Source organism: Aphelocoma coerulescens, unplaced genomic scaffold, assembly GCF_041296385.1.
Source record: "Aphelocoma coerulescens isolate FSJ_1873_10779 unplaced genomic scaffold, UR_Acoe_1.0 HiC_scaffold_78, whole genome shotgun sequence".
In the NCBI taxonomy this organism is placed as follows: Eukaryota; Metazoa; Chordata; class Aves; order Passeriformes; family Corvidae; genus Aphelocoma; species Aphelocoma coerulescens.
In genome coordinates, this window is record NW_027184064.1 from 657,334 (window position 1) to 681,722 (window position 24,389).

The following is a 24,389-nucleotide window of genomic DNA, read 5'->3' on the forward strand; positions in this document are numbered from 1 at the left end:
ATTTTATAAATGAGATAGTAGCTATCTGTGAATGCAATTATAGGTGCATATGCACAGCATCTGGATTGACATACCAGAAAGATTATCAAACCAGATTTTACTTGTTCTGATTATTCATTTCTACACATGTATTCTGAGAAAGAATTATTTTATACTCTGTTCCAATGAGATTCTTTTGTAAAAAAGATAACACTTGTATTTCACTTATTTTCTGCTTTCTTCAGTTTGAGAGCCCCATAGTCATCCATGAAGTAAAAGTGAAACCAGCATTTCACTGTCACCTTAGGAGAGACCAGAAAGTTTTAGTTCCGTGCAGTCTTAAAAGTGCATATCCCTCAAAGATATTTGAGTTGTCCTTACAAAAATGAGCATATAATCTTCATTTTCATCTCTATGAGTGTACAATATTCATTCTTCTTTAATTTCAAAAGTAAATGACCTGCACAAAGTCACTGAGTCATATGGAAGTAATAGTTGAACTTTTGGTTAGAACAGGCAGCTCTCTACCCCAGGGGTGTTTCAAAGAGTGCATTCCTTCCCTTCCACCCTTTTTATCTCAGATGAAGCTTAACCCAGATAAAGTTGTTTGCCACACATGTAACAGGCTTTGATTCAACAGCTCTTTTCTTGTTCTTGCCTGTGGCTCAAGCACAGTTCATTGACATGGAGCTGAATGTTTTCCTGAATGCAGTCAGTACCGCAGTCACTCAAACTGGTACTTTGGTTTTCTCTATGTAGAGACCACCCAGGTCTAGTTGTTTAAACTGTGCTTCACTTGGAGATTTAATTTTTAACTCTAGATGTAACCTCAGGCACAGCTAACACTGTCTCAGATCTGTGCAAAACAATATCACAAAACCTTTCTAACTGTTTATGTAACCAGTAGATGAAGTAATTGCAAGCAGTATGGTAGACAATGTGCACCTAGTTATATCCTTGGTGGAATTCACTCTATCCTCTTTTTTTTAGTCTTCTGAAAGCATAAATATATATTTACACAAACACAGAAGCTCATCAATGTGAGTATAAACTGTTTCCCAAGGCAGCAATTTGTTTTTTATTTTATATGACTAATTTTTCACTCTTTATGATTTTTTTTTCCTTTAGGTCAAGGATAAATAAGGGTTTCATACTCTCCATTTTTTGATGTTTGGAATTGTATGTGTGCACAGATGCATGTGTACACATGTATGTATAAAAGCAGTTAATCTTGCTAATTAAAAGCAATATCAATAAAAAGCCCATCATAGCTCATTTTGTTGAATTCCACTAGAAGCTTTTAACCCCATGTTTGTTTACAACAAAATAGCTTTGTCAGTTTTTCTGAGGAGCTGTGAGTTAATGTATTTGCCAGCTGAACTGAAGCATTTTTAAATTGAAGTGATTAGGAATGCAACTCCCTAAAGATGGTATGTAATCCAGAAGAAAACTGTTAATAATTACCAATATTTGTGAATTTTCAATGAGGCTGTTGCTCTCACTTTTCATCTTGTATATTGGCTTTTGTGTTTGGGTTGTGTATTTTAGAATTGATAGTGAAAAAAGATCATTTTGTCCCAGGTCAGGATTAAAGTTCTTGTCAGAGGGAGAACTGTTCTTCATGTGTTTGTCTTCAATGCAAGGGTAAAGAGGTATTAGGAATCCCTTGACTGTTTGCATCTTACCTCTGATCAAAGTTGTAGAAGGACCCGAAGTTTTTCCTTCTTCAGTTACTACCCTTGAAAAGTATATCTTTGATTTTAGTGTGCAAGACTAAATGTGTGGTCACCAGGACAGTAAAGTGAATGAACTGGTAATAAAGAGAATCTCTTAAACAAAAAGTTTCAATTCTATAACATTGTGGAAAGGCGTATGTAACCCCATATATATTTTTATCTCATACCAGGTATTTAATTTATTCCAGTGCAATGTCATACTTCTCCTTACCATATAATCAGTTATTTGCAGACCAGCAGTTTACCCTAGCTGAAGTCTTTTTGATAACTTGTAAGGGAGGTAGAAGGAAGGAAAAAGTTGCTATCGGGTTTGTTAGTGCAACAGCTGAAAAAAAAAGATTTTTCTGTTTCTGAACTTTTTCTGGTGCAAGTTGCCAAAAACAAGTTTCAGTAAGTCTTAACATCATTAACTTCCTAATATCAGGTCCTACCTTGTGTTCAGATTCCATGGCATTTTTGTGGGGCCTTGGTCACTTGGCCCAAACCAAAAAATTTATGCCTGATCTCAAGGCAAAAAAGCATGGTTTAACCTGCTACATGCTGAAAGCATGGATCCCATGCTGCTGTTTGCTTGGAAGGGGAGGAGGAGAAGGGAACCAAATCAAAGAAATGTTGCTCTAGGGAAGGCTGAGCCTGCATTTTTCCAGCAGCTGAGACTACTGGTGAACTTACCACCCTCTGGTGTTCATTGACATGACCTGTTCTGCCCCCGAAATGCTGCTGTAACTCCTGCCTGTGGCATTTGACTATTGAACAGAAGCTGACAAAGACCCACAGTCTCAGCCGTTGCAGCTTTGCTTTCCGTAAAAGTGGTCAGACCCCAAGAGCAGAAGTGCTCATGTCCATTTTCCTACCTCTAGCAGTGGTACAAACAGGGTATGTACAGATTTCACCTCTGCCTTATACCCTGGCACATCCATTGAGCTTTTGGCAGCTAGCATTTGATAGGTTCCAGGACAGAAAACTGTATTTTCACCATTGTATTCAGTAACCCTGAAGGAACCTTCCTTCTATGCATTTTTTCATTTGTATTTTGAACATCCTCGTGATTTGTGCCAGTGAGTTCCGCAGTCAAATTTTGCATTGTACTGATTATATATATATATATATATATATATATATATATATATACACGCTTTCTTATGTTACTTTTCAATCTGCTCTATGTATGTATGCTGCATGTAACACATGTTAGTGTCCTGTATTTCTTAGAAGAAATAATGAATGACCATTTCCTGTAGACTTTCCCTTTGTCATTCGCAGTCACACACTCTTGTGTTTCACCTCCTTTGCCTCTTCCAGTCTGAAGACTCATGATTTTAGTCCTTCATATACAGAAACCATTCCATTCCTGTGATCATCTGTGTCTCCCTGCATTTTATCTCTTGTAGTTCTTCTGCCTTTGTGTGAGGTGGAGTGACCAGAATAAATAGCCAGATTTAAAATGAGGATGCATCATTTATACAGCGGTGTGACAATGTTTTGTTTTCTCTATTTTCTCATAATTGCTCCTACCTTTCTCTTTGCTTTTTTGAAAGCTACTGAGCCAAGTGCCCACAGAGTTACTCGCAGTGACTCCAAGGTCTCTGTCCTGGGTGGAACGGAGCTAACTTATAGTCTTTATAGCTATATGTATAGTTAGGGCTGTGTATCCCTACAAGCACCACTTTGCATTATATCGACACTGAATATAATTTCCCTTTTATTGTGCTCTTGGAATCTGTAAGATCCTTCTGCAGTTCTTTGCAGCTGGTTTTACTCTGACTATCCTCTTTTTTTCTTTTATTTTTTGTCAGTAAACTTTGTCATGCCACTATTCACTCTCTTATCCAGATCGCTTTGCAAACAGCACAGCACAGATCCTTATGGGACCCACTGATAAAGTTTTTCCATTGTGAAAAATAGATGTGTATTTACACTTAATTTCCTTTCATTTAGTCAGTTATGGGAAATCACGTAGAACTTTCCCTTCTAATCCTTGGCATCTTAGCTTCTTCCAGAGCTTTGATCAGGGACCTTCTCAAAAGCTTTTTGGAAATACAGATTCACTCCAATCATGTTTCCTATGTGATTCCTAACTCTTCCAGTGACCTCTAAGAGTTTCGAGAGGCAGGAGTTACCTCAACAGAAGACAAGCAGATTCTTCACTGATTTATCTTAGATGTGTGTGGATATGTTCTAATCAATATTTATAGCTTCAGTGGATCTGCCAGCTGTAGCAGCCAAGTTGTGCAGTTCCTCAGGCCTTTGCCTTGGAGGAATTTTCATTTGATGCTTTTGCCAGGGTTTCTGTGAGGAGCAGCAAGTGTGGCCATGGACAGTGGAGAGTAGCTGGGAGCAGCCACCTCTTCAGCTGCTGCAGCCAAGGGCAGTGAAACAAGTCCTGGGAAAGCCCTTTCCCCCCAGCTTCTGCACTGCTACTCCACTATTGTAATTTTCCCCCTGCCCGTTTAATCCTAAAACCAGAAAGTTGGGAGAGGTTGACAGGTCCAGCTTCCTTGCAGGCACATACATTTTCTCCTTTATTGCGATCCGCTCTAATCGCAGAGGAGCAAAGAGAACTAACTCTCTGTGAATAAAATGGAATGAACCCAGATGTTTGGAATAATCCCTGAAATGCGATTAAAACCAAAAGAGGTTAGATGTTGATACCAAAAATTTGATCTATTTTATTTAATAGTAAAAGAGGGAAAGAAAAGAGAAAAAAAAAAAAGAAAATAAAAAAAGAAAAGAGAAACGGGAGAGAGTGGGGGAAGACAGGGAGAGTGATAGAGACACAGATTAATATTATAACACTTTTCAATAAAGTTTCGGCTGGGGCTAGGGACGCAGGGCAGCCACAAGCCAGAACATCGCTCATGGTAAGTAGGGACAGGATAGAAATTTTTATAACGCGTCAATTACCACCTGATTTGTCCAAGGTGGACGGGCCACCTTTACCTAACCCGGAAAAGGAACATATAGTATTTATATGTGTTCGAAAAATAGAAGCATATCACCCCTCCATGGGTCCCAGCAATGTTTCCTTGTTCTCCTCTATCTGGTCTTCTTGGTGGTGAGGGTACCATGCCAAAAGTATAGAATCCAATGGATTAATCTACATTTGGGCAGGTGGAAACACACAAGTACCTCCCTGAGGGGAACCAGTTAGACACTGTCCATTGCAAGACTGTAGATCTGTTACATCATGTAGTATCATGTGCAGCTCTGGTGCAGGGTCTGGGAACCCCTTTGGGGGGGATTTGATGAACCATGACACCCCCTCTGCTGTGCCCCATGTGAATGTCCCGTAGATGTGGCTTTCCAGGGGTGGGAGGCCGTGCAGCTGGGTTGGTCTGCACAGTGGAGGATGGGTGTTCACTGCCTCTGACCAGAGGGTTTTTTGCCATACATAGAAAACCTCTGCTCCTCTTCTGTTTGGTGTAGGGGTTGGTGCAAGCCTGGCAGCAGATAAGCCTGGGGCTATAGCGTCCACCCCTGAAGGTGCTGGGCTTAATCCTCCTGTGAAAGTATTCTTCTCCCCAAGCCCAGACCTGAGAGTAATGTCACTTTATCTTACATCAGTTGACAGTCCAGGGCCTCAGTCAGGAGGCCCATTCAAGGTGCACTGGTCTTCAGTGCAGCTTTTATTATACAATTTTGCTGTAATAGGCAAAAGTCGTTAGTAAAAATATTTAAGCCATAAAGCACAATATTTCAGTCTCAGACATCCTTTTCCTCATTTCCCGTTGATGCAGGTGTAGGGGGTACTTTGAGATGATGCACAAAAGAGAGTAAATTTTACTCTTAATTTGGAAAACTAGCAATAGCTGCTTCAAGGATAGAAAGTTAAATCTGTTTTCAGAGACCATGTGGGCTTTATTTCCTGCAGCTCCATTTCCTCCTGCATTTCATTGACAGAATATCATTCAGACTGCAATTCCTTAAGTACTTTACAGTTCTTGCATTTTAAAATGGTCTCCCATGTATACGTCATAATATATTTTTGTCAGTACTGTGATGACATAAAAAATCAGGAACTTAATAAAGAAATTTGAGGGGTTGAAGTGCTTGATTCCAAAAAAAAAAAAAAAAAAAAAAAAAAATCCAGTAAGGTAAAACTTATGGGGCAGTTAGACTCTTCAAGAAAATAACCATAAATTCTTTATAGCCTGAAGATTATTCTTGTTCTCTTCTTTGCATGGTTTCCTATGAAAATAAAGATTAGAACTTTAGAGTGGGATGTCTGTACAGTCCAGAGAAGATCTTGGGAAGATCTGTTCTTGCTGGTTCCTAATTAAAAAATAAACCACCACTTAATGAAAAAAGAATTCTTGGATTGAGTGCTGTTTTAGACTGTGGAGCTCATTGGCACATGGAAGTCTTAATTATTATTGAGAGTCTAGCGAAACAGTGGAGCACAGGAGCAGTCAGTAGTGTTGAAAATTTTAAAAGAGGTTCTTCCTCTTCATCAAAACTTAAGTTCAGCACAAGATTCTAAGAATTAAACCTTGGAGAGAGGAGTTAGGGGTGAAAAAATGCTGAAATAAAAACACGGAATATGAACTGGTTTGTTCTTATATTGAGTAGAGGGAGGAAATAAAATCTCATAAACACTATTCTTCTGCAGTGTTTGTACCTCTAAGAAATACAAATGTGGGTACATTGGTACTGAGAAGGAAAACAACCAGTTCCATGAATACCCATATTTCATACTTAGAATTCTCTCTAAGCCAGAGCCAGCTCTTCAGGATTCATAGACACATACAGGATTCACTGCTCTGCTGCTGTTAAGTCTGGTTCATTCTCCTAAGGCCTTTTCCAGGAGGAAATTTTGGCCTTCTTTCCAGCTAGATGAGTGCAGCATCTCCCCTTCACCATAAGAGGACAGGACTGCAAACTATGTACAATATAATTGTTGCAAGCTGTGCTCACTTGCTTTTCTGTATGTTTCTAATTGGGAGAAAGTTATCATCTCTCAGAGAGAAGACAAGAAGAAGAAGAAGAAGAACCGTTAATTCTGAGTAGTATGAAATCTGAAAACAAACAGAAACTCTGTAAATTCACAAACATTTTAATAACTTGTGCATGTTTGTGGAAAAGGTAGCAAGAAAGCACCAAAATAAGATATCTGGAGTTCTACTCACACCATGAGTATTCTGTTTTTTCCTCACAGCAGCTTGAGCTTAGGGAGGACGAAGATTTTGGCCTAAACAACAAATTTTCTTGACATTGCTAAAGAGGCTGTCAGAGCAGATCTGTCTGCAGCCTGTGAGCCAATTCAGGAGGCCTCTGTTGGTCCCTCACAGCTTAGTTCATGCAGTGTTTCATGCTGGAAGCCTTTGATGCCTGTACTGATACAGCTGCTGTGGATTAAGTATCATTTAATGGAGGAGAAATTTTACTAGCTCATTCTGTGTCACCTCAGTGGGACTGAAACACCAAATGTACCTCATTTTGCTCCCAGTTCTCTTTCATGTTGCATCACACCTCCTCCATATGAATGGCACTGTTGCCTTCTGTTCTCCAGCAATGGGGTTAAGCAGAATCTTCCTGAATCTGAAAACTGACTTTAATGACTTGTCTTTGTGGTGCGATGCAGGTTCTGGGTTGACCAATGTTAAGACAGAAGAGATATCTGAGGTTAAGATGGATGCAGAGTTCCGGCATGACTCAGGATATGAAGTTCATCATCAAAAGCTCGTGAGTAAACAAACAGTGCTTTCCACACATGCATTTTGAGTTGCTGATTCAATCTTGAACTAGTGAATAATTATGGCCATGTTTTGCTTGAGTGATGTGGATACTGAAAGTCCCAACAGAAAGTTATCATGTGAATAGATTATGATTTTTCTGGTTCTCTCTTCAATGGGAGTAAACCTGGAACAATGTCAGCGGAGAGGATGGAAAGTCACTGAGTCTTACATGAAAGGATATTCCAACAGTTCCTGTCCTTGCACTGCCATGTCACCGGATGTGCTTACATGGAGAATACTTGTCCCACAGTCCATCTGTCTCATACCGAAAGAGAAGGGATACAGAGGAAGGAAAATGTTGAGTTTAAGGAAACAAAAGAGCATTTGAGACACATAGCACAGTGCAGCAAGACATAGAATGACACTGTTCCAGGAGTAGAGTCCTTTCCAGCTGTGTGGTAGCGCAGCTGGTAATGGTGTATGCATGGAGCATAACCTTTCACAAGAATGCCTGCTTGGGATAAAAGGAGATTCTCCACTGGCCTTAATTTTAGTTTGTGTTTGGTTTTTGTCTTGGTTTGAAAGACAGGTGTCTGCTAAGGAAGGCAGAAGCCTCCCTTGGAATGGCAGATGCAACCCCCTTTCCCTCCGAGTTATTATAATTTTGAAATCAAGGGGGCTTTTAGGCAAAGATGTGGGAAATAGGAATAACAGTTCTTTACTATTATATATATAACCAGTCAAACAACAATAACTATGGCAGTAACAGCGAACAATCACAAACCCAGTCCCAGCCTTCTCGGCTGTCAGGACCTTTCCCCTCGGGTGCAGTTCTGCTCGCAGCCGGCAGGGGCGCTGGCGGCTCCTGGTGAGCAGGGCAGGTGCAATGGTTCCCCCGTGGCTGCAGGGGGTGCTCAGGGAGCGAGCTCAGGGAGCACACGGCACCAGTGGCCTGGGATCCCGGGAGAGATGGAACAAAGAAGCTTCACAAACCCCTGGGCAGCTGGTCCCGGTGTCCAGCTGGACACTCAGGAACGGCAAGCTGGGATGGCAGGCTGGAACGGCAGGGACGAGCACAAATCCCAGATGGCAGACGAGATGTATCCAAATGGAGAACCCCCCGGAGGTCTAGGCAGGCAGGGCAAGCATGGCTACAACGTAGCAAAGGCTCAAAGCAGCGGTGGGGCAGGGTGGCCACAGCCTGGCTCCGAGCGGGGCAGGGAAGGCGGTCTTGGGATCCCGGTGTTTCTCCAGCAGAAAGAAAAGCAGCCATAGAAAAAACAGCTTCCTCTCTCTCTGGATGCCGAGGCCGAACTGCCCACACCTCCAGATGAAGCAAAAAGAGCAGCCAGGTCCTTTGTTTTCCTTAAGTGTTCAGCCATTTGTTCCCCTTGTAACATGTATAGGGGAAAATTCCTTCAACAGATAAAAAAGCTAGGACTAAACTAAAACCCCAACAGCTTTATCTGTGTGTTTTGTTCCTTAAGATATGTTAAATTATTATTAACAGGGGAAGGGTAGGTAGGAGCAAAATATCGTTCCCCATTTGAACTGTGCTTCTTGTGAACATAAAAAGGACAATTTTGACCCAATACCAGAACACCCAGATTTGTGAAGAAGAAGAAGGAGAAAAGAAGAACAAATCCACACCCAAAATCCTCCATATAGTTACACATACATATCATTATATCCCAGAAACCTAAATTCTTTAAACCCATTCTTCCAACATCAACCAAAAGCACTGTAGGTAAGAAAAGCATCTTCTAAAAAAAATTTTTGGTCGCTTAATAAGCAATGAAGAACCTATACAGCAATGTTGACTATAAACCTGTTCTGCTGCTTCTTTTTAAAGGTATGTGATGAGGTTTCAGTTCCACAGCTTTCAATATCCTGATATTAAACTTGAAAGCTTTTTTTCCTTAATATATTAAAGCTAAGTAGTGTTTAAAATTAATATGGGACTCAAATTTGCATCTGAACTAGGCAAACACTCAGTGAAAAGATATTCTGCCATCTCTTTGATGCCGAGAACTGAGAATTCCCAATTTGATGAGTTAGTCCAAAATGCATTAGCACTAATTTGGGAAAGTCTGATGTGCTTAGCTCAGATGGGTTAAACATGCCGATGGAGTAAACCTGTGCAGGGTGTAGAAGGGAAGGAACTTGCAGGAATGTGTGCTAGGTACAGTAGTTACTGGTTGTCATAGGCACAGCACCACCCTTCAGTGTATAAGTGGTTTGATACCATCCCAATGAATTTGGTGCTGGGAACTCCCCATACCATGGTGGCTGATGGGGAGGGCATTATAGTCCCTGCACATGGTAATCTGTGTCATGCTTAAAATGGGACCTTTCCAGCTTTCCACAGCATTTTTTTCCAAACATTAACTGATAGGTACAACCACTACTTAAAAATTAGTAAGCTGTCTTCTAAGTTATCTTTTCAATTGCGGCTGAGCAGGGATTCTGGTATTGCTGAGCAAGTACTGGACTGATGCTTACAGGGCCTTGCTTCCCGGCCACACACCATGTCCTGTCCAATGCCCCTCTCCATTTAGTGTTAATTCGAAAGCAGGGAGCAGAAAACACTTTGAACTGTGCTTCCATTCTGTGCCATGGTAGAATTTCCTGAAACAGTCTCCTAAGGATATTGCTTTGAATTCAGCTGCACATTGTATTTTACGTGCAGACCTCTGAATTGGGTTGAAATTGCAGTTATTTTGTCCTTTATGGAGGTTCACGTTTGAACTGTACATTAAGTTGATTTTCACGGGTCGGAGTGCTTAAGGCCTTCCTCTCTTGTGCATGTGTATTAGCTGGGGCATTTCACAGTGCTCTTCAAATAGTATAGTAACAGAATTTTAGTTCTAGGCAGATAAAATTCATGGAAAAAATTACTACTTTGCATTGGCACTTTGCATTGGCTCATGCCAACGCTATCCATTGTGTGTACTTTCTAGTGAATTTTTAACTTTGTTTAAACACATTTCTTGCTTGTGACTAGGAACAATATAAATATTTACACTGCATGCTTTAATACCTTTCTGAGGAAGGTTGTGTTTCTTAAAGAGTACAAATGTTATACAGCTCATTATAATTCTCAGCTGATTTCTTGTTTTCCTCTGTATTTTTGTTAAATATTTGTCAAAGTATTTAGTCTTTCAGCATGAGGTAGTCATACAATTTTGTGAATGTAATTTATTCTCTAATCCTTTTTACCCATTTTGGTTAAAAATAACAGTGATAATGATGATGATAATAATTTTAAAAGCCTGCTATTGACAAGCAACAAAAGGGTTGTAATATATGCTCAGGTGTAAAATAATCCTATGTATTCTTTGAATACAGAACCAGGGCAGTGAAAACAATCACCCATTTTTCATACCTGCTCCTGCTTATAAAAGCCAGTCTTACTAAATGCAGAGTAAAGCATCTTGTGGTCCTTCGTTTCGCCTTATCAGTGCATATAATTAAAGTGGATTTTCTCTGGTTTTCACACAACTGTTGCCTCCTAGGTTTCACATAAGTACATCACGCAGATACAGCTCATTCTCTTTGCCCTGCAAAATCTTGAAGCACTCCTTGGTGGTCACTTAAATCAGTGATAGCTTTTGTTGGCCCATCTCCTTTGGTGTGAGAATTTTCTCCCAGCTGGTTGTGTGCAAGTTTCACTGTAGTCCTACAGGTCCTTCACTACTCTTTTATCAAAAAAATGCATCGTAGTCCACAAACAAGCCACACAGATGTAAATTATGACCATGCACATGATTAGCATTCTGAAAATAAAGAAATGTGTGTGCTCCCAGGTTACTCCACTCAAGCCTATCACTCGTGCTATTAGCTTGACTTGCTTACTCAAGGAAAAAAGGCAGCTACTGTCTGAGACCTATGTGAAGCTGAGAAACATGGAGCTGAGTCCCCCTTTAGCACAGCACTGCCATACCACAGGCCATATAGATTTCCCAAATTGCCCCTCTCCAGCTTTCAGAGCTTTGTGGCACAGCAATCCAGGTTTGAATAATTAGGAAGACATGAAGTGCCATTTAATTACTGATGTTTCAATAGCCTTTATGTTGCTGTGGTAGCAGGGCATGTTAGTCAAATGTTCAGTGAGCTTTCTATTAGCCATCTTCCTTTATTTTTCTTTAGGTGTTCTTTGCTGAAGATGTGGGTTCAAATAAAGGTGCCATCATTGGACTAATGGTGGGAGGTGTTGTCATAGCAACAGTGATTGTCATTACATTGGTGATGCTGAAGAAGAAGCAGTACACATCTATTCATCATGGGGTTGTGGAGGTAAGAAAAGACTTCCAAGCACAAGTGGTGTCACCTGTGCAACACAGTCAACACACTGCTCTATAAATATTAATTTATGAAGGAAGAAACTGTGCTTTTGGCTGTTGGCATTGTTACATCCAGCAGCGTGGAATCAAATTGCTTAATTTAGTAAATGCAAACACATTGTACACCATGTTAAAGTGGGTATAAAACCACAAAACTTTATTCTGTAACTATTCCAGACCAATCACTTCATAATGTGAAAGTTCATTTTATAAGAAATTTGACAGTAGCCAATGAGAAGATACTGCGCAAGAGGAAAAATCTGGTTTTACTGTTGGGAACTCACATACCAATTTCTTTATTTAGCTTTAACACTTGAGACTGGCCTTCCGTAGCTTGTGCTGTGCACTGCAAGGATGCTCCCTAGACAGATATTTTATTACTCTCTGTTCTCTAAACAAGATTTTTTGTTGCCACCAACAGCTTTTGATTTATGGCTAATCTGAAACTCATAGTTTTGAGAAACAAATAGTATATAAGACACTTATATAGGATTTTCAAGATGCAAATCCTTGTCTCTTCTTAGTCTGCCAAGGAAATTTGTGGTCAACTTACAGTAATTTAAAATACTTCATCTATTTCATGGTTTTAAGATAAGATCTCTGTAAGTAGAAAAACTTCATTAGGAGAAGTGGAAGGAGGTTCATGTAACTCTTTTTCTCCCTGTTTAGTTTACTCTGTGAGTGTCTGGTTTGCAGATAGCACTTGTATTATTAAGAACTTGAGACAGTTGTATATGTTCGCCTTTCAGAATTGGTATTTTACATTTTTGATTGAAACTGAAGTCTTGATCAAGTCCATAGTTTATGTTAGTTTCACCTTGAGTCAAATGAACCTTACTTTGGTCTTGCTGGAGGCACACATGCTTCGTGATGCATTTATTTCACTGTCTGGGATAATGAAGGGTCTTAAGAATTATTTGTGTAAGCCTTTGTCTTAAGCATGTGCTTGTGCATCCTTGGGTCCACACTGTGGATATCCATGTGGTTTGAAACCTTCCAAAGAGACATGGTCAGAAGAGCACCAACAGTGTGGGATGATTTGCACAGGTAGCAACTTGTGCAGAATTTTGGACCAAGAGGCAGAAAACAGCAAACTTTAGCTTTCAATGTGATAGCTTTCAGCCCATTTTGCAGAAAATTGAAGCAGATTTTAGTATTAATCCACCAAGCTGATACCTGCTGCCAACAGTTGTGCCACCAGAGACACTGCTTTGGGGGAGAATATAGTGAGAATGAAAAAACCAGGAACCTTGCTAGGCTAAAGTCCCAAATCAGACATTGAATGTGGACATATGTGCCAGTTTGGGCAAATTTGGAAATATATCCTCTGAGAGAAGGCAGGTTACAATCACCCCTCCCCCACCAGGTTCGGGAAAAAAGATAATTTTTTCCTCAAAGGAAAGTGAAAGAGATAAAAACTATTTATTTAACAAACACACAGGAAAAGGATAATAATGCTAAATAATAATAAAACCTTTCACTCTGCTGAGAGAAACCTGGGAAAATTTCAGAGTCCTTCCATAGTCTCTCTCTCCCCCTCCTTGGAGCTGGGACAGGGTGGTGGGCCCACCTCCAGGGCCAAGGTCTTGGTGGAGAGTCCTTCCAATGTATTCTGATGTTGAAATCGTCCAGCAGAGAAGAAGGGAAAAATCAGAGTCCCAGGAAAACAAAGTTCAACTCTGGAGGAAAAGGAGCTGAAAAACTGGCTGAAAGCTGGCTGATAAAAAAACAAGCTGGGTGCCTCCTCCCGCTCCCATTGCTGCTGTTAGAAGCAAGAGGAATCTGTGTGTATATCTCAGTGTCCTTGAAACATGACAACAAACTGCAAACTGCTTTGAAGGTTTTGCTCAGCTTTTTTTTTTCCTCTCCCCCCTCTCAGGCTCAGTTTAAAGGCATAGAAAGGCACAAAATTAATTTCTGGGCATAAAGCAGCGATATGGGATACACATCATAAAGTCACCCCAAGACAACATACCATTATTGTAGTACAACCTTAAAATTCTAGGTGGGCTTCGCCTGATAGAATGACATGGCAAAGGTGATCCTGGACTTCTACAAGCTTTCTTTGGTGACAGTGAATTTGGAAATGTTGGCCTAGAAATAACATGCAGAAACTGAATAAGTAATTCATGTCAAAATGACAGCATCACTTAGGGACTAAAAAATTTTACAGCTAAAACCATAAAGCTTTAGCACGCAGATGTACCAAGAATCTTAGTGGATTTATAGTATCACACTGTAGATTGTGTCACCTTGTGGATTTGCTGGCACTGGCAGCCAGGATTCCTCCTTCTGCCAGACTTGCTCTGTGGTCTTGGCAGACTGCAGAGCCTCACTGTCTGAGCTTCTCACCTGCAAGAAAGGTATAACATCTGTTTTTGTCCTAAGTGGGTAAAAATTGCGTAGCACTTGTACTGGGGACAAAAAAAAAAAAAACAAACCCCAAAAGAGCCACATACAATTGATGTTTAATACCAAAATGTCTTCAAAATTAAGCTGCTACTTTCTAAAGAGAATTAACTTATTTAGCTACATCACACCTCTAGGATACTGTGCACAGAAAGCATAGAAGAGCAAAATCACTTGATGTAAAAATAACTGTACATCAGCTCTAGCTTGGTTGAGTGTATTTTAACTAATTTGCCACCTCTTCGTTGTGTGTCAGAAGTTACTGTGTGAATTTAACTCTGTGATAATGGAAGATTACAAAACAGGTCTTATTCCACCTGTATTCTTGTCTTCCAAAAAGTCAGCTCTGTTGTACTCTCTCATTTCACTATAATTTTTTAACAAAATAAGTTACTAAAAATCCTGTTCGCATTTTTTTAAACTCTGAGAATGGATATACTTGTCCTATTTAGAAGTGTCATTTTTCCCTACTCTGAGAATAAAAATGTTCCAAAGTTGTTCAGCCTCCCCAAGAAAAAAACTTCCATAGTTAAGTAAATAAATGACTGAGAGATTGAAAATTACTTACTATATGTGCACACGGGGGCTCCGACAAATGTTTTGAAGGGGTTTTTTTGCGAGTGCACTCCTGTCTGCAGGAGGTTATTCTCTCCATGAAAGCAGGTGGCAAAAGAGAGATTCTTACGTCTGCTGTGCGCTGGGCAACTACTGACTGTCTCAGTTTCTCCTCTTTTGAGGATATCCTGTTCAAAGCTCATTTGCTTTCTGACAGAGGCAGGACGTCCAGCAGTGACAACAGGAGGGCTTTGCAGCAGGAGCAGAGATGACACTGAAATTGCTGAAGGGGTAGGTGGGCAAACAGTCTCACAAGAGCTTATCTACCTAACCGAGGTGTTTTTCAAGAGACATCATGTCACAAAAAAAGGAAGTGTTGAAACAGAGCACCTACACCTCTTACATGCTGTGTTCAGCTTCTGCCACCTCCATAATTGGTGCAAAAAGCTTCTTAAAATGGAGAGGGGCTTTGGAGATTTACTGACAAGGAGATAATTGTGTTCAAAGCATGTCATTTGGCAGAGTGGTACCTAGGGCAGAGGTTGTAAGGAAGAGTTTGGGTAGCATCAAAATGGGTAAAAGAGAGTAGAAGAGAAGACATTCAGGATGAGTGATAGCGCACATAGGTTGATGGTTAGATGGATTACCCTGCGGCAGAGAGCTACAGGAAGGAAAGGAAGTACCAGCACTACTTATTTTAAAGGCTGAAGGGGAAATTAAAAAAAAAATTGACTAAGACTGCAAGTTGGAGCTTTAGTAAATCCCTTTCATCTATAAATGCCATATTTCAGAGTTTATTGGACTTTTACTAGAAACTGATTTTATCAAAATGAAATTTTTTAGTACAGAACATTGTGCAAAGGTGTTAAAAATTCGGTCTTTTTTTATTGTCCTTCCTTTTTTTTTCTAATCTCCTTTTCCTCCTTGATTTTCTTCCAAGTGTCTCATCAATTCTTTGATCTCTTCTGCCTTGCAGTTTCCTTGATTACTTTTTGATTTATGAGGGTCTCTCACTCCATTTCTTTCTCACAAGCAGGTTATGCTGTGTACTTACCACATTTTCTAGTCATGAATAAGAAAAGCTGAGCAAGAGACTTAAACTAAAATAAGTGACAAAGTTCAATACAGTGTTGTTTGGAGCTTTAAGACAGAAGTCCAGCATATATTTTGGCATCCCCCTCTTTTGCATCCCAGCCTAGTGGGGGAGCCTGCTAGAAATGAAAATGCTCTTGGGCAGGTATTGATACACATGGAACCCTGGTCTGTAAATGCCAGAGCTTCATACTGAGTCTTAATTTTATGCTAGAAGAGAATCTGTTAGTGGAATTAGTTGTGAATTGTGAGACTCTCACTTCATGATTTGAAGAAGCACTGGATGCTCTGCCATAGTGGTGATACAGCGTAGAAGAACCAGGGCTGACTTGGTCCTGTAGCAGCCCCTTCAAGAGTGAACAGGACGGTGGCTTTTCCTCTGCAGCTGCTTTTATTCTTATTTTCTGTAAGTGCTGGAAAGGCTGCAGGAACATTTGCCATGTTCCTGCTTTGTTCTTGCCTTCACAGCCATGTTCACAACAACTTCATCAGCAGCAGAATGCTGTTAATGCTGTTAAATTCAGGAGTCCTCAGGGTGAGGATTAGACCTTTGGCACATTTGTACAAAATCTATATGGAATGGGTTTGTTAGGCCTTACTGCTGTTAAACTGCTGGCATAACAAGTGCTCTACTGAACACCAATAGCATGGAGGGATTGCCAGTCAAAGATTCACTGCATATGGATCTAGATGGTGTATTTTTGTGGAGGGAGAAGTTGGCAGCCCCCAGAAAGGACAGGTAAAGCAGCAGAAAGCAGCCCAGCCCATGGAGTAGTGGCAAAGGTGAGTGCTGTGAGGTGTGGGCCTCTCCCTATCCCTCCCCAGCCCTGCTGCCAGCGTAGGGGACACAGAGCAGCAGGCATGAACCACACAGCTGTACCCTGGCTGCTGAGCACATGGCTGTACAGGATGTCTTGGGCTTTGGGAGCGGGAGGTTGAAGAAGAGACAGGCTGTGAAATTCCATGGGGTTCTTTTGTTCTTGATGGATCAAAATGGTTGTTGACAGCCAAGCTGAGCACTCAGCATGCACATGGGCTGGCCAAGGGAAGCTTGCATTCTTCAGAAGAAAAAGGCTGTCACTTTTGGAGAGGGAGGAGCCAGGGAAAGGAAAAAAATATTCCCTCTTCCCCTCAGTTTCTCAAACAAGGGAGATACAGCAAGAACGACCTCTAAGCATGATCTTGCTACCTAAAACCATGTCACAGTAGGTGAAGAAATAGATGGATTTGGGGATCGTTGCATAAGAGAAGTACTGCATGCAAATGCAATTTAAAAAGAAAGAAAGAGAAAGAAAGCCTGTGAATGGCAGTATTAAAAGTCCAAGTTATATCGCAGAATTTGAAACACAAGGAGCACAGCCTTGTGTGTCAGCACAGCCCAGTGATCCTTTCTGCCTGGCATCCTGTTCCTTGCCCACAGGCGTCAAGGGCTTGCTGAAAGTCTCAGGGCTCCCAGCTGTGAAGTTTCACAATAGCTTGTGAGCAATATATAGAGTGATATATAACCTTTAAGTTGGATATTTCACAAAAATATCTAATTATTGTGTAAGAAAAACACATCTGATGGGAGATGTAATGTTGATTTTAAATGCCATTTGAGAGTCAGGACATGGACAAGGGGCACAGATATGAAAATGGATCAGATATGAAAATGGGGTTAGCAGTTCATCTGAGTAATCAAATGCATGTGCCACATAGAGAACCATTTCTTAAATAGCAAATAAAAGAGCATATAAAGTGGAAATGGCTCTGAGAGGAGCCATTTTCTGGTGGGACTGTGGGAAAGGTGGTCAGTACTATGTTGTAACCTGCCACAATGAAAGAGCAGCTGCAAAAATAAGCTGAACAGCCTGTGTTCGTCCCAAGCATGGGAAGAACATACCTTCAGTCTTTCTCCAGGGTATCAGGGAACAACTTACCAACATCTTCTCACTAGGCTGAGATATTTCTAGTATTTCAGAGTAGATTTAAAATTGGTATCAGACATCAATACTTCTCCTTTGCATTTTTATTAAAAGGTTAGATAGAGTAAGTTTCTTGAGAGAATACACTTTCCTTTATCCTAAAGGCTATTTAGTTGCTGAAAGCAAATTGCTGTGTTTCCTAGAGGTCACTGCTTACAGGAATCCACAGGCAAATGTTCATACCTAATATTTAACAGTAGAGTTTTAGGCACCTTCCTGATTTTAAATTTTTTAACCCTGTAAAATTTCACTTTTTACTTTTTTGCTTTTAGGAGATGGTGGACACATCAGATAGCAAATGAAATAATTAACAACCAGACTGTTTTCATAGGTGCTTAGCAAGATAGCCAGGATTTGGTAGGTTTTGAATATACAACTACTGAGCTCATACAGGAAAGGTAAAATACCTAATTAAGATTTAGAGGCTGTTCTCACCCACTTTAATTTGATGGAGTTTTATATTACTGTAATGTTCAGTGAAGGAGGAAAATAATCTGTGGAGATGCAGGTATTCAATGGAGAAGTCGTAACTGAGCTTTGTGCCTGTCTCCCAAGTAATCAAGAAAGGTTAATTTTTGTCAAGTATAAATACTTAAACCAGTGCAGACATGTCATGTTTTTTGTCTCTAAACTGAAACAGACACAGCCTTGGAGCTAGAGGAGTTCTGTGTCCCTGAGTGCAATGTGATTTTTTGCTCACCTTGTGCCTGGCTGCTCTGGAATTTCCTTGCTACCCTCATTTTCTCTTTTCCAATTAATGTTTTGAGACCATCATGCCTGCAACAGATCTGAGAGCACAATGCAGGCAGAAGGCAGCCTCAAGCCACTGCCTCCAGCTTTTTGGTGGGCTTTTTATTTTCTTTTGAGACCCAATTGATCCCAAGTATAGATATTGATATATATATATATATATATGCTGGGGGGGGAAAAAATCTCTTAATGAGGGACTAGCAGGGAGAGGCAAACGTCATCCCCCTTTTTTGTTAGGGGAGTTGCTTCCCGAGCCAGACAACAAATTCCAAAGCTGGTACTGCTGGCTTTGGTCAGCTGATTTTGAAATCCTGCAGCAATAAAATGAGTTGGGAGAGTTGTTCTTGGTGCATTATCATCTTCTGTTCAAAAAGTGAACCAAAGGATGCTTTCTGCCCAAACACACAGGGTACAAAGTACATTGCATGGCCATAAAGTGGGGAAACAAGGGGTGTGCTGTGAATTAAGCAGGAATGTGACCCTGGTTGTCCCCTCTCCTGACAGGTGGATGCTGCAGTGACACCAGAGGAGCGCCACCTTTCCAAGATGCAGCAAAATGGCTACGAAAATCCCACATACAAGTTCTTTGAACAGATGCAGAACTAGGACACCACAGCAGCCTCATGAGTTGGACAGAAGAATGATTGCTTCACTGCCCAGTGGTGTTCAATTATAATGTCGAAAGAAAGAAAAACACTCTGCTTTATTATTTACTCATTCTCGCCTTTTGACAGCTGTGCTGTAACACAAGTAGATGCCTGAACTTGAATTAATAAAATCAGTAATGTATTTTCTCTCTCTTTCTCTTTACATTTCAGTCTTTACACTACATTATTAATGAATGTTTTTTGTGTACTGTAAAGAGGTTAGCTGTATTTAACTAGTGCATGGATAGATTCTCTTTCCCAATTATTTATCATGTAGCTCCTTAGCCAGTTGTATATTATTCTTGTGATTTGTGACAAAAATTAAGTCCTAGTTGAAACATGCTTTAAGAATTGATGGGGGATGCTTTCTGTGTCTGTGGGGTTTAGCTGCTTCTCTTTGCTGAGCATTTTTTTCTGATCACTATGCATTTTAAAGTAAACCAACATTTTTTTTTAAGTATTTCAGATGAGTTATTGAAATTCCTTTCCTCTGCAGCTGCATTTTGTTGTACAGATTGTTGCTCCTGCTGTATTAGTGATGTAGAAATTATGGGAATACACATTTGTTTCTTTGTGCCTGTTTTATGTGCACACTTTAGGCATTGAAAGGTAAACTTTATTTTCTTTTCCATGTATCTTTTTGACCTTAAAAAACTATTAAGAAGAGTCCCTGTTAATTGTGAGCACTTCTGGGGGAAGAAGTACCTGCTGGCCAAAAATTAACAGGGGTCCTCTGCAGGATGATTGTACAGAGCCATTGCTTATGAATTGATAGCTTTCTACACTGTGTTACATAAATAAATTTAAAAAAGAACATGTGGGCAAGAGTTTTCTTTGGAAGCGTAAAACAAAGAGTTCTAAAAGTCACTTAAACAGAATACATAGGTGTTCAAACTGAGAGAAGGTTGGGATCCTACAGAGATTGTGGCACTGACAGTTGGACCAGAGCAGAAGGAAGGCAGCAGTGAGACAGGGCGGGAAGTTGGGAAGTGGGGAGTGCCAGCTTTGGCGCAGCTACCCCTCTGAGATGTTGTCTCTTTTTTTTTTTCCTTTTCTTTTACTTTCCATTTGTATAATAGTGTTTTAATGTAAATAAATACATTCCTGGAGGAGCCCTGTTGTAGTAGTGTGTTTCTGCGCCAACCAGCCACCCTTGCTCACGCAGAGGAGCATGACATGGATGACTAACCAGCCTCCCACTTTTCTGGCCATCCCCAGGAGTGAATTTACCAGCAAACTCTCCCTCTCCTCCCTGCACCTCTTCTGGCTTTCTGGCAAGATCCATGCCCTGCAATGTGCTATACTGGTGAAGGCAAGGAGGAGCGTCTCAGGCTGCATCCAGCCTGATTCTGCTGCCTCACAGCAAGTGCCCAGGAAGGGTAGGACAGCAGCACCAGGAATTTTTTCTGCAGGAAGAGGGCAAAGCCATTGGTGAGCTGGGATACACATTCTCTCTGTTGCCTGAGAGCTTCCTTCAGCTCCTGGCCCTCCAGGAGCACTCCTGTGGTGTAGGGAGAGCACAGTAACTCACAACATAGGGCTCACCTGCCTAGAGAGATGAGACCACAGTGGGTGAGTGGATCTGGGGATCTTCAAGATGGCCTTTGTACCCAGCCCAAAATAAGGACTCTTCTGTTTGAACGTGGAGATGGATTCTGGAATAAAACCAGAGGGGTGTGTTTGTGAAAAAGGAAGTGAATTACTGTTTCTTTACAGTGAATGGGTTAGATAAAGCAGGGGTGAGGGAACTAGGAGCAGAATAAAGACAGCATGATCTCTTCAGGGAAAGCCTCTTGTAACTCAGTTTGTGTGCAAGCCTTGGCAGCCTCTTCTTCAGCCTCGCTGGTAGCTTTTGTCTCTGCAGCAACATGAGGCATGGCTGCAGTGGGGCTGCACAGCTCAGGCAAGTGGCTGAGTCGCCCCTAACCTGTGCTACTAGAAAACAACAGTTTCCAGTCCTGTTACTCACTAGTCCTTCCCCATTCATGATCTTCCACAAAACCTCACCTGTTCAGGTAATTCCGCTGCTGGCCTGGAACACAGCCATGCCAGCAGACTGACCAGGACAGATGTTCAGTCAGTGAGGGGACAACCAGGGCAGGGAGTTTCAGAAGCCATCTGTGGAGATTCAGGAGGATGAGGTGGCACCTACTACTCTGAACTAGTAGTGGGAAAAACTGCAGAGCTTCCCATTGCCTGTTACCAACCAAGTGTTTATTCCCTTTGCTCTTCCATCCCTACTGTGTCAAGGGATCCCTACTGTGTCAACTCAGCTCAAGGGATCAGAGCACTGGAAGTTGTTAGTGTTATTTGCAGGCCCTGGAGTACCAGTGTGTAACAAAGAAATTACAAAATACCCCTGGAGGATTTATCATCTCTGGTTTCAAAGCTGAACTGATTGGGCCAGAATAATGTGTGATAGTGAGCAGAGGCTTTCAGGCCCCAAACTGCTCCAAAAAAAACCCCCTTTTTCTTTTACAAATATTTAGGTTTGTGTCTGTTTGTATAGGTGTTGTTATATAGGTCACACACATCATGTAGAAAGGAATATGTAGGACTGTGTTCTGTGCGCATGTCCAGTATCATAGAAGAAGATCCCACTTCAGGGGGAAGGCAGGATGTAATTCAATTTAGCCCAGTCTCATTAAAGAAGCATTATCAAAATTCCCTTTAGAGGAAGCTGGAGTAATCCATAATGTTATAAACGAGGCTTGGACTTTTTTGGGTGGAATAAAAGTCTGCTCGTTTATTAGAAAGAAAACCAGGAGCGGAGACTCAAGGTAAGCCCAAGTCCCACTCGACAACCCAGAAAAACAAACTGTGCGACGCACAGGGTGTTCCCTTGGACTCAGGTTCCTCAGGAAGATGGGGGGGGCTGAGCCCCGGAGCAGTTCTTATAGTCTCTTTTGATGCTGTGATTGGTGCAGCTCTCCCTCTGATGGCTCATTGCTAGGGTCCTCATTGGTGTTCAATTCTGTCAGTCTCTGGGGCATCGAGTGATTGGTTTGCCCCCTAACCAATAATTCCCCAAAGTATTTACATCATAGTTATTAGGTTATCTTAAGAACATTCTCCTCCTTTCTATAGACCCACTACTTTCCCCCATTGGTGTCCCCATCTAGTGGGCACATAGCAACATTACACCTGTACAATCGCAATAACAATTAACTCATTAACTGCATACCCCCACTCTTCTAACAAGCAACTTTTAACTTCTTCTCAACCAAAAAAAAGAACTTTTAACCATTTATTACAACTTCCCCCTCTAAAACTTTGATTGGGCCTTTGCCTGCATCAACCATCTTATAGTTTAACAATTTTTCGTTAGGCAGTGTCCTCATAACCCTTATAATTTTGTAGTCTTCGGTATTTCTCATAAATTTCTTTCGCCGCTTCAGGGGCTTTCTTTTCTTCTTGATCATCTTCCAATTCATCTGCCTGCAGCACTCTAATTCTTGCAATTTTCTCCCGGTTTTGTGTCTGTAACTCCTGAATGAGGGGCATATTCTTCACAACAGAAGTTGTTAAGTCTAACAAAACAGGGGATTAAACACGGCAGGAATATGAAACCAGCAAACGAGAGTCCAGCAATTACCAAGGCCTTCTTCCACCACTCTCCAGTTAGTAGGTTGCCCCACCAGTTAGACTTAAACAGCGGGGTCCACCTTTGTCCAGGAACATGGGCCAATTTTCTGACGTTAGTAGTTATATTCTTGATAGCTTCACTGTGGTCATCAATTTCTACACAGCACTCTGATGAATTAAACTTTCCACACACACCACCTTCCTCTGCTAGTAGGTCCAGTGCCAGCCTATTTTGGTATATCATAGTTCTCATTTGTCTACATTGTGCAGAAAGTAAATCCAGAGCTAGGGTGGATTGATTAGATATTACTTCCACCACTGCTTGAAGACAGATAATTCTGTTCAACATATATATTGGAGTCCTGTACCCCCATGATCCGTCCTGGGCCCAAGTTGCAGGACCATAGGTAGCTATGATCCGCTCAGGTGGCCACTCATCCTCCCCCCACTTCTGGGTTCCCCCTATCTGGATGTCCCTTTTCTTCCGTGCCAACTTGTCATACAGAGGAACCCCAAGACCTTGTCCCTCAATTCGTGGAAGTAGGAAAAAGGAGGGTCTAATTATGCCTAGGGTACAGCTTCCAGCCCAGTCTTTTTGGAGCATAACATAGGCCATTTTTCCACATAATCAGAAGAGTCCTTTTGGTGCTCGCCAATAATTATGAAATTTTACATTGTTTATGCCAATCTTACTCCAAAATTTTGAGATTTTTGGTTCATCTTGGAAGGGGTTAGGTTCCCTGGTAATACATTCATATAACTTTTCTCGTTCTACATATGTACACCCTTGTTTTTGTTTCCTCGCCCAATATAAATCCTTAGCCTTAGGGATCCACCACTGATGTGTATTATTTGTTACAAAATACCTTTTACAAGGAAGCTCACCCACATACGCTATATATTTAGGACCTCTCCTCCACAGACATTCTTCTCCGATGACTCCTGACCTCAAGCTCCAAGTTTCTTCTTCCTCCTTCTCATCTGGTCCTGGTGATTCCTTCTCCATTATCTTTAGGATCTCCTGTGGGGTCAAAGCAATCCCCTCTCAAGGCCAAACCTCTGCCATCCAGGTATCTCCACAAATCCAGCAATCAGTTATATTCCATTCATGACTTATTTTCTCAGCTAGATCTAGGAACAAGTTCTTTCCTCCCATCATTCTGATCTTAGGTCCCTTTTTAATTACCCCTTTTACCTCTTTTTCTCTAATCAAGTCTGGCTCCCAATTCCCTGCTTTTTCTTTTTGCTTTACCGGGTCTTTCTCAGAGCAGATCCATTTCTCTTTCATAGGGCATTACCCCAGCAATTTCTGTTTAAAAGTCCCTACATTTTCAAAAAGCCAATAGGTTCGGCCATCCTCTATGCAGGTTTGCAGTTCTAAAAAGTTGGCACAATTAGGGCTCGAATTCAAATGGGGTTCTTAGAATGGCCGTCAGAGAGTCTCCCACATACAAGGGGTAGTAACATTTATCACAGGATGGTGCTCCTCCCGCTTGGATGTTGATCATAAGGAGAACCCATATTAGCAGGGGTCTGGTACATGGTACTCTCCCACCCATGTCTCTCCTCTAATCCCTATTAGAGGATCCGTGACTTTCTATCTGTGGCAAGAGTGTATCCTGATCCAGTCTTGTCCCCTCTCAATATTCTTACC

General features: G+C 41.2%; 1 protein-coding gene across 4 annotated transcripts in view; it reads left to right on the forward strand.

The window, feature by feature from the left end:
• APP (amyloid beta precursor protein) overlaps positions 1 to 20,262 on the forward strand; it is a 248,267-nt gene extending 228,005 nt beyond the window's left edge. For all 4 annotated transcript variants that reach the window (XM_069000240.1, XM_069000242.1, XM_069000239.1 and 1 more), the window contains 3 exons: positions 7,297 to 7,397; positions 11,540 to 11,686; positions 19,008 to 20,262. In XM_069000240.1, coding sequence (XP_068856341.1) covers positions 7,297 to 7,397; positions 11,540 to 11,686; positions 19,008 to 19,109 — 350 coding nt within the window. In that variant the 3' untranslated portion in view covers positions 19,110 to 20,262. The remainder of the gene's footprint in view (positions 1 to 7,296; positions 7,398 to 11,539; positions 11,687 to 19,007) is intronic.
• Positions 20,263 to 24,389: the final 4,127 nt, after the last annotated feature.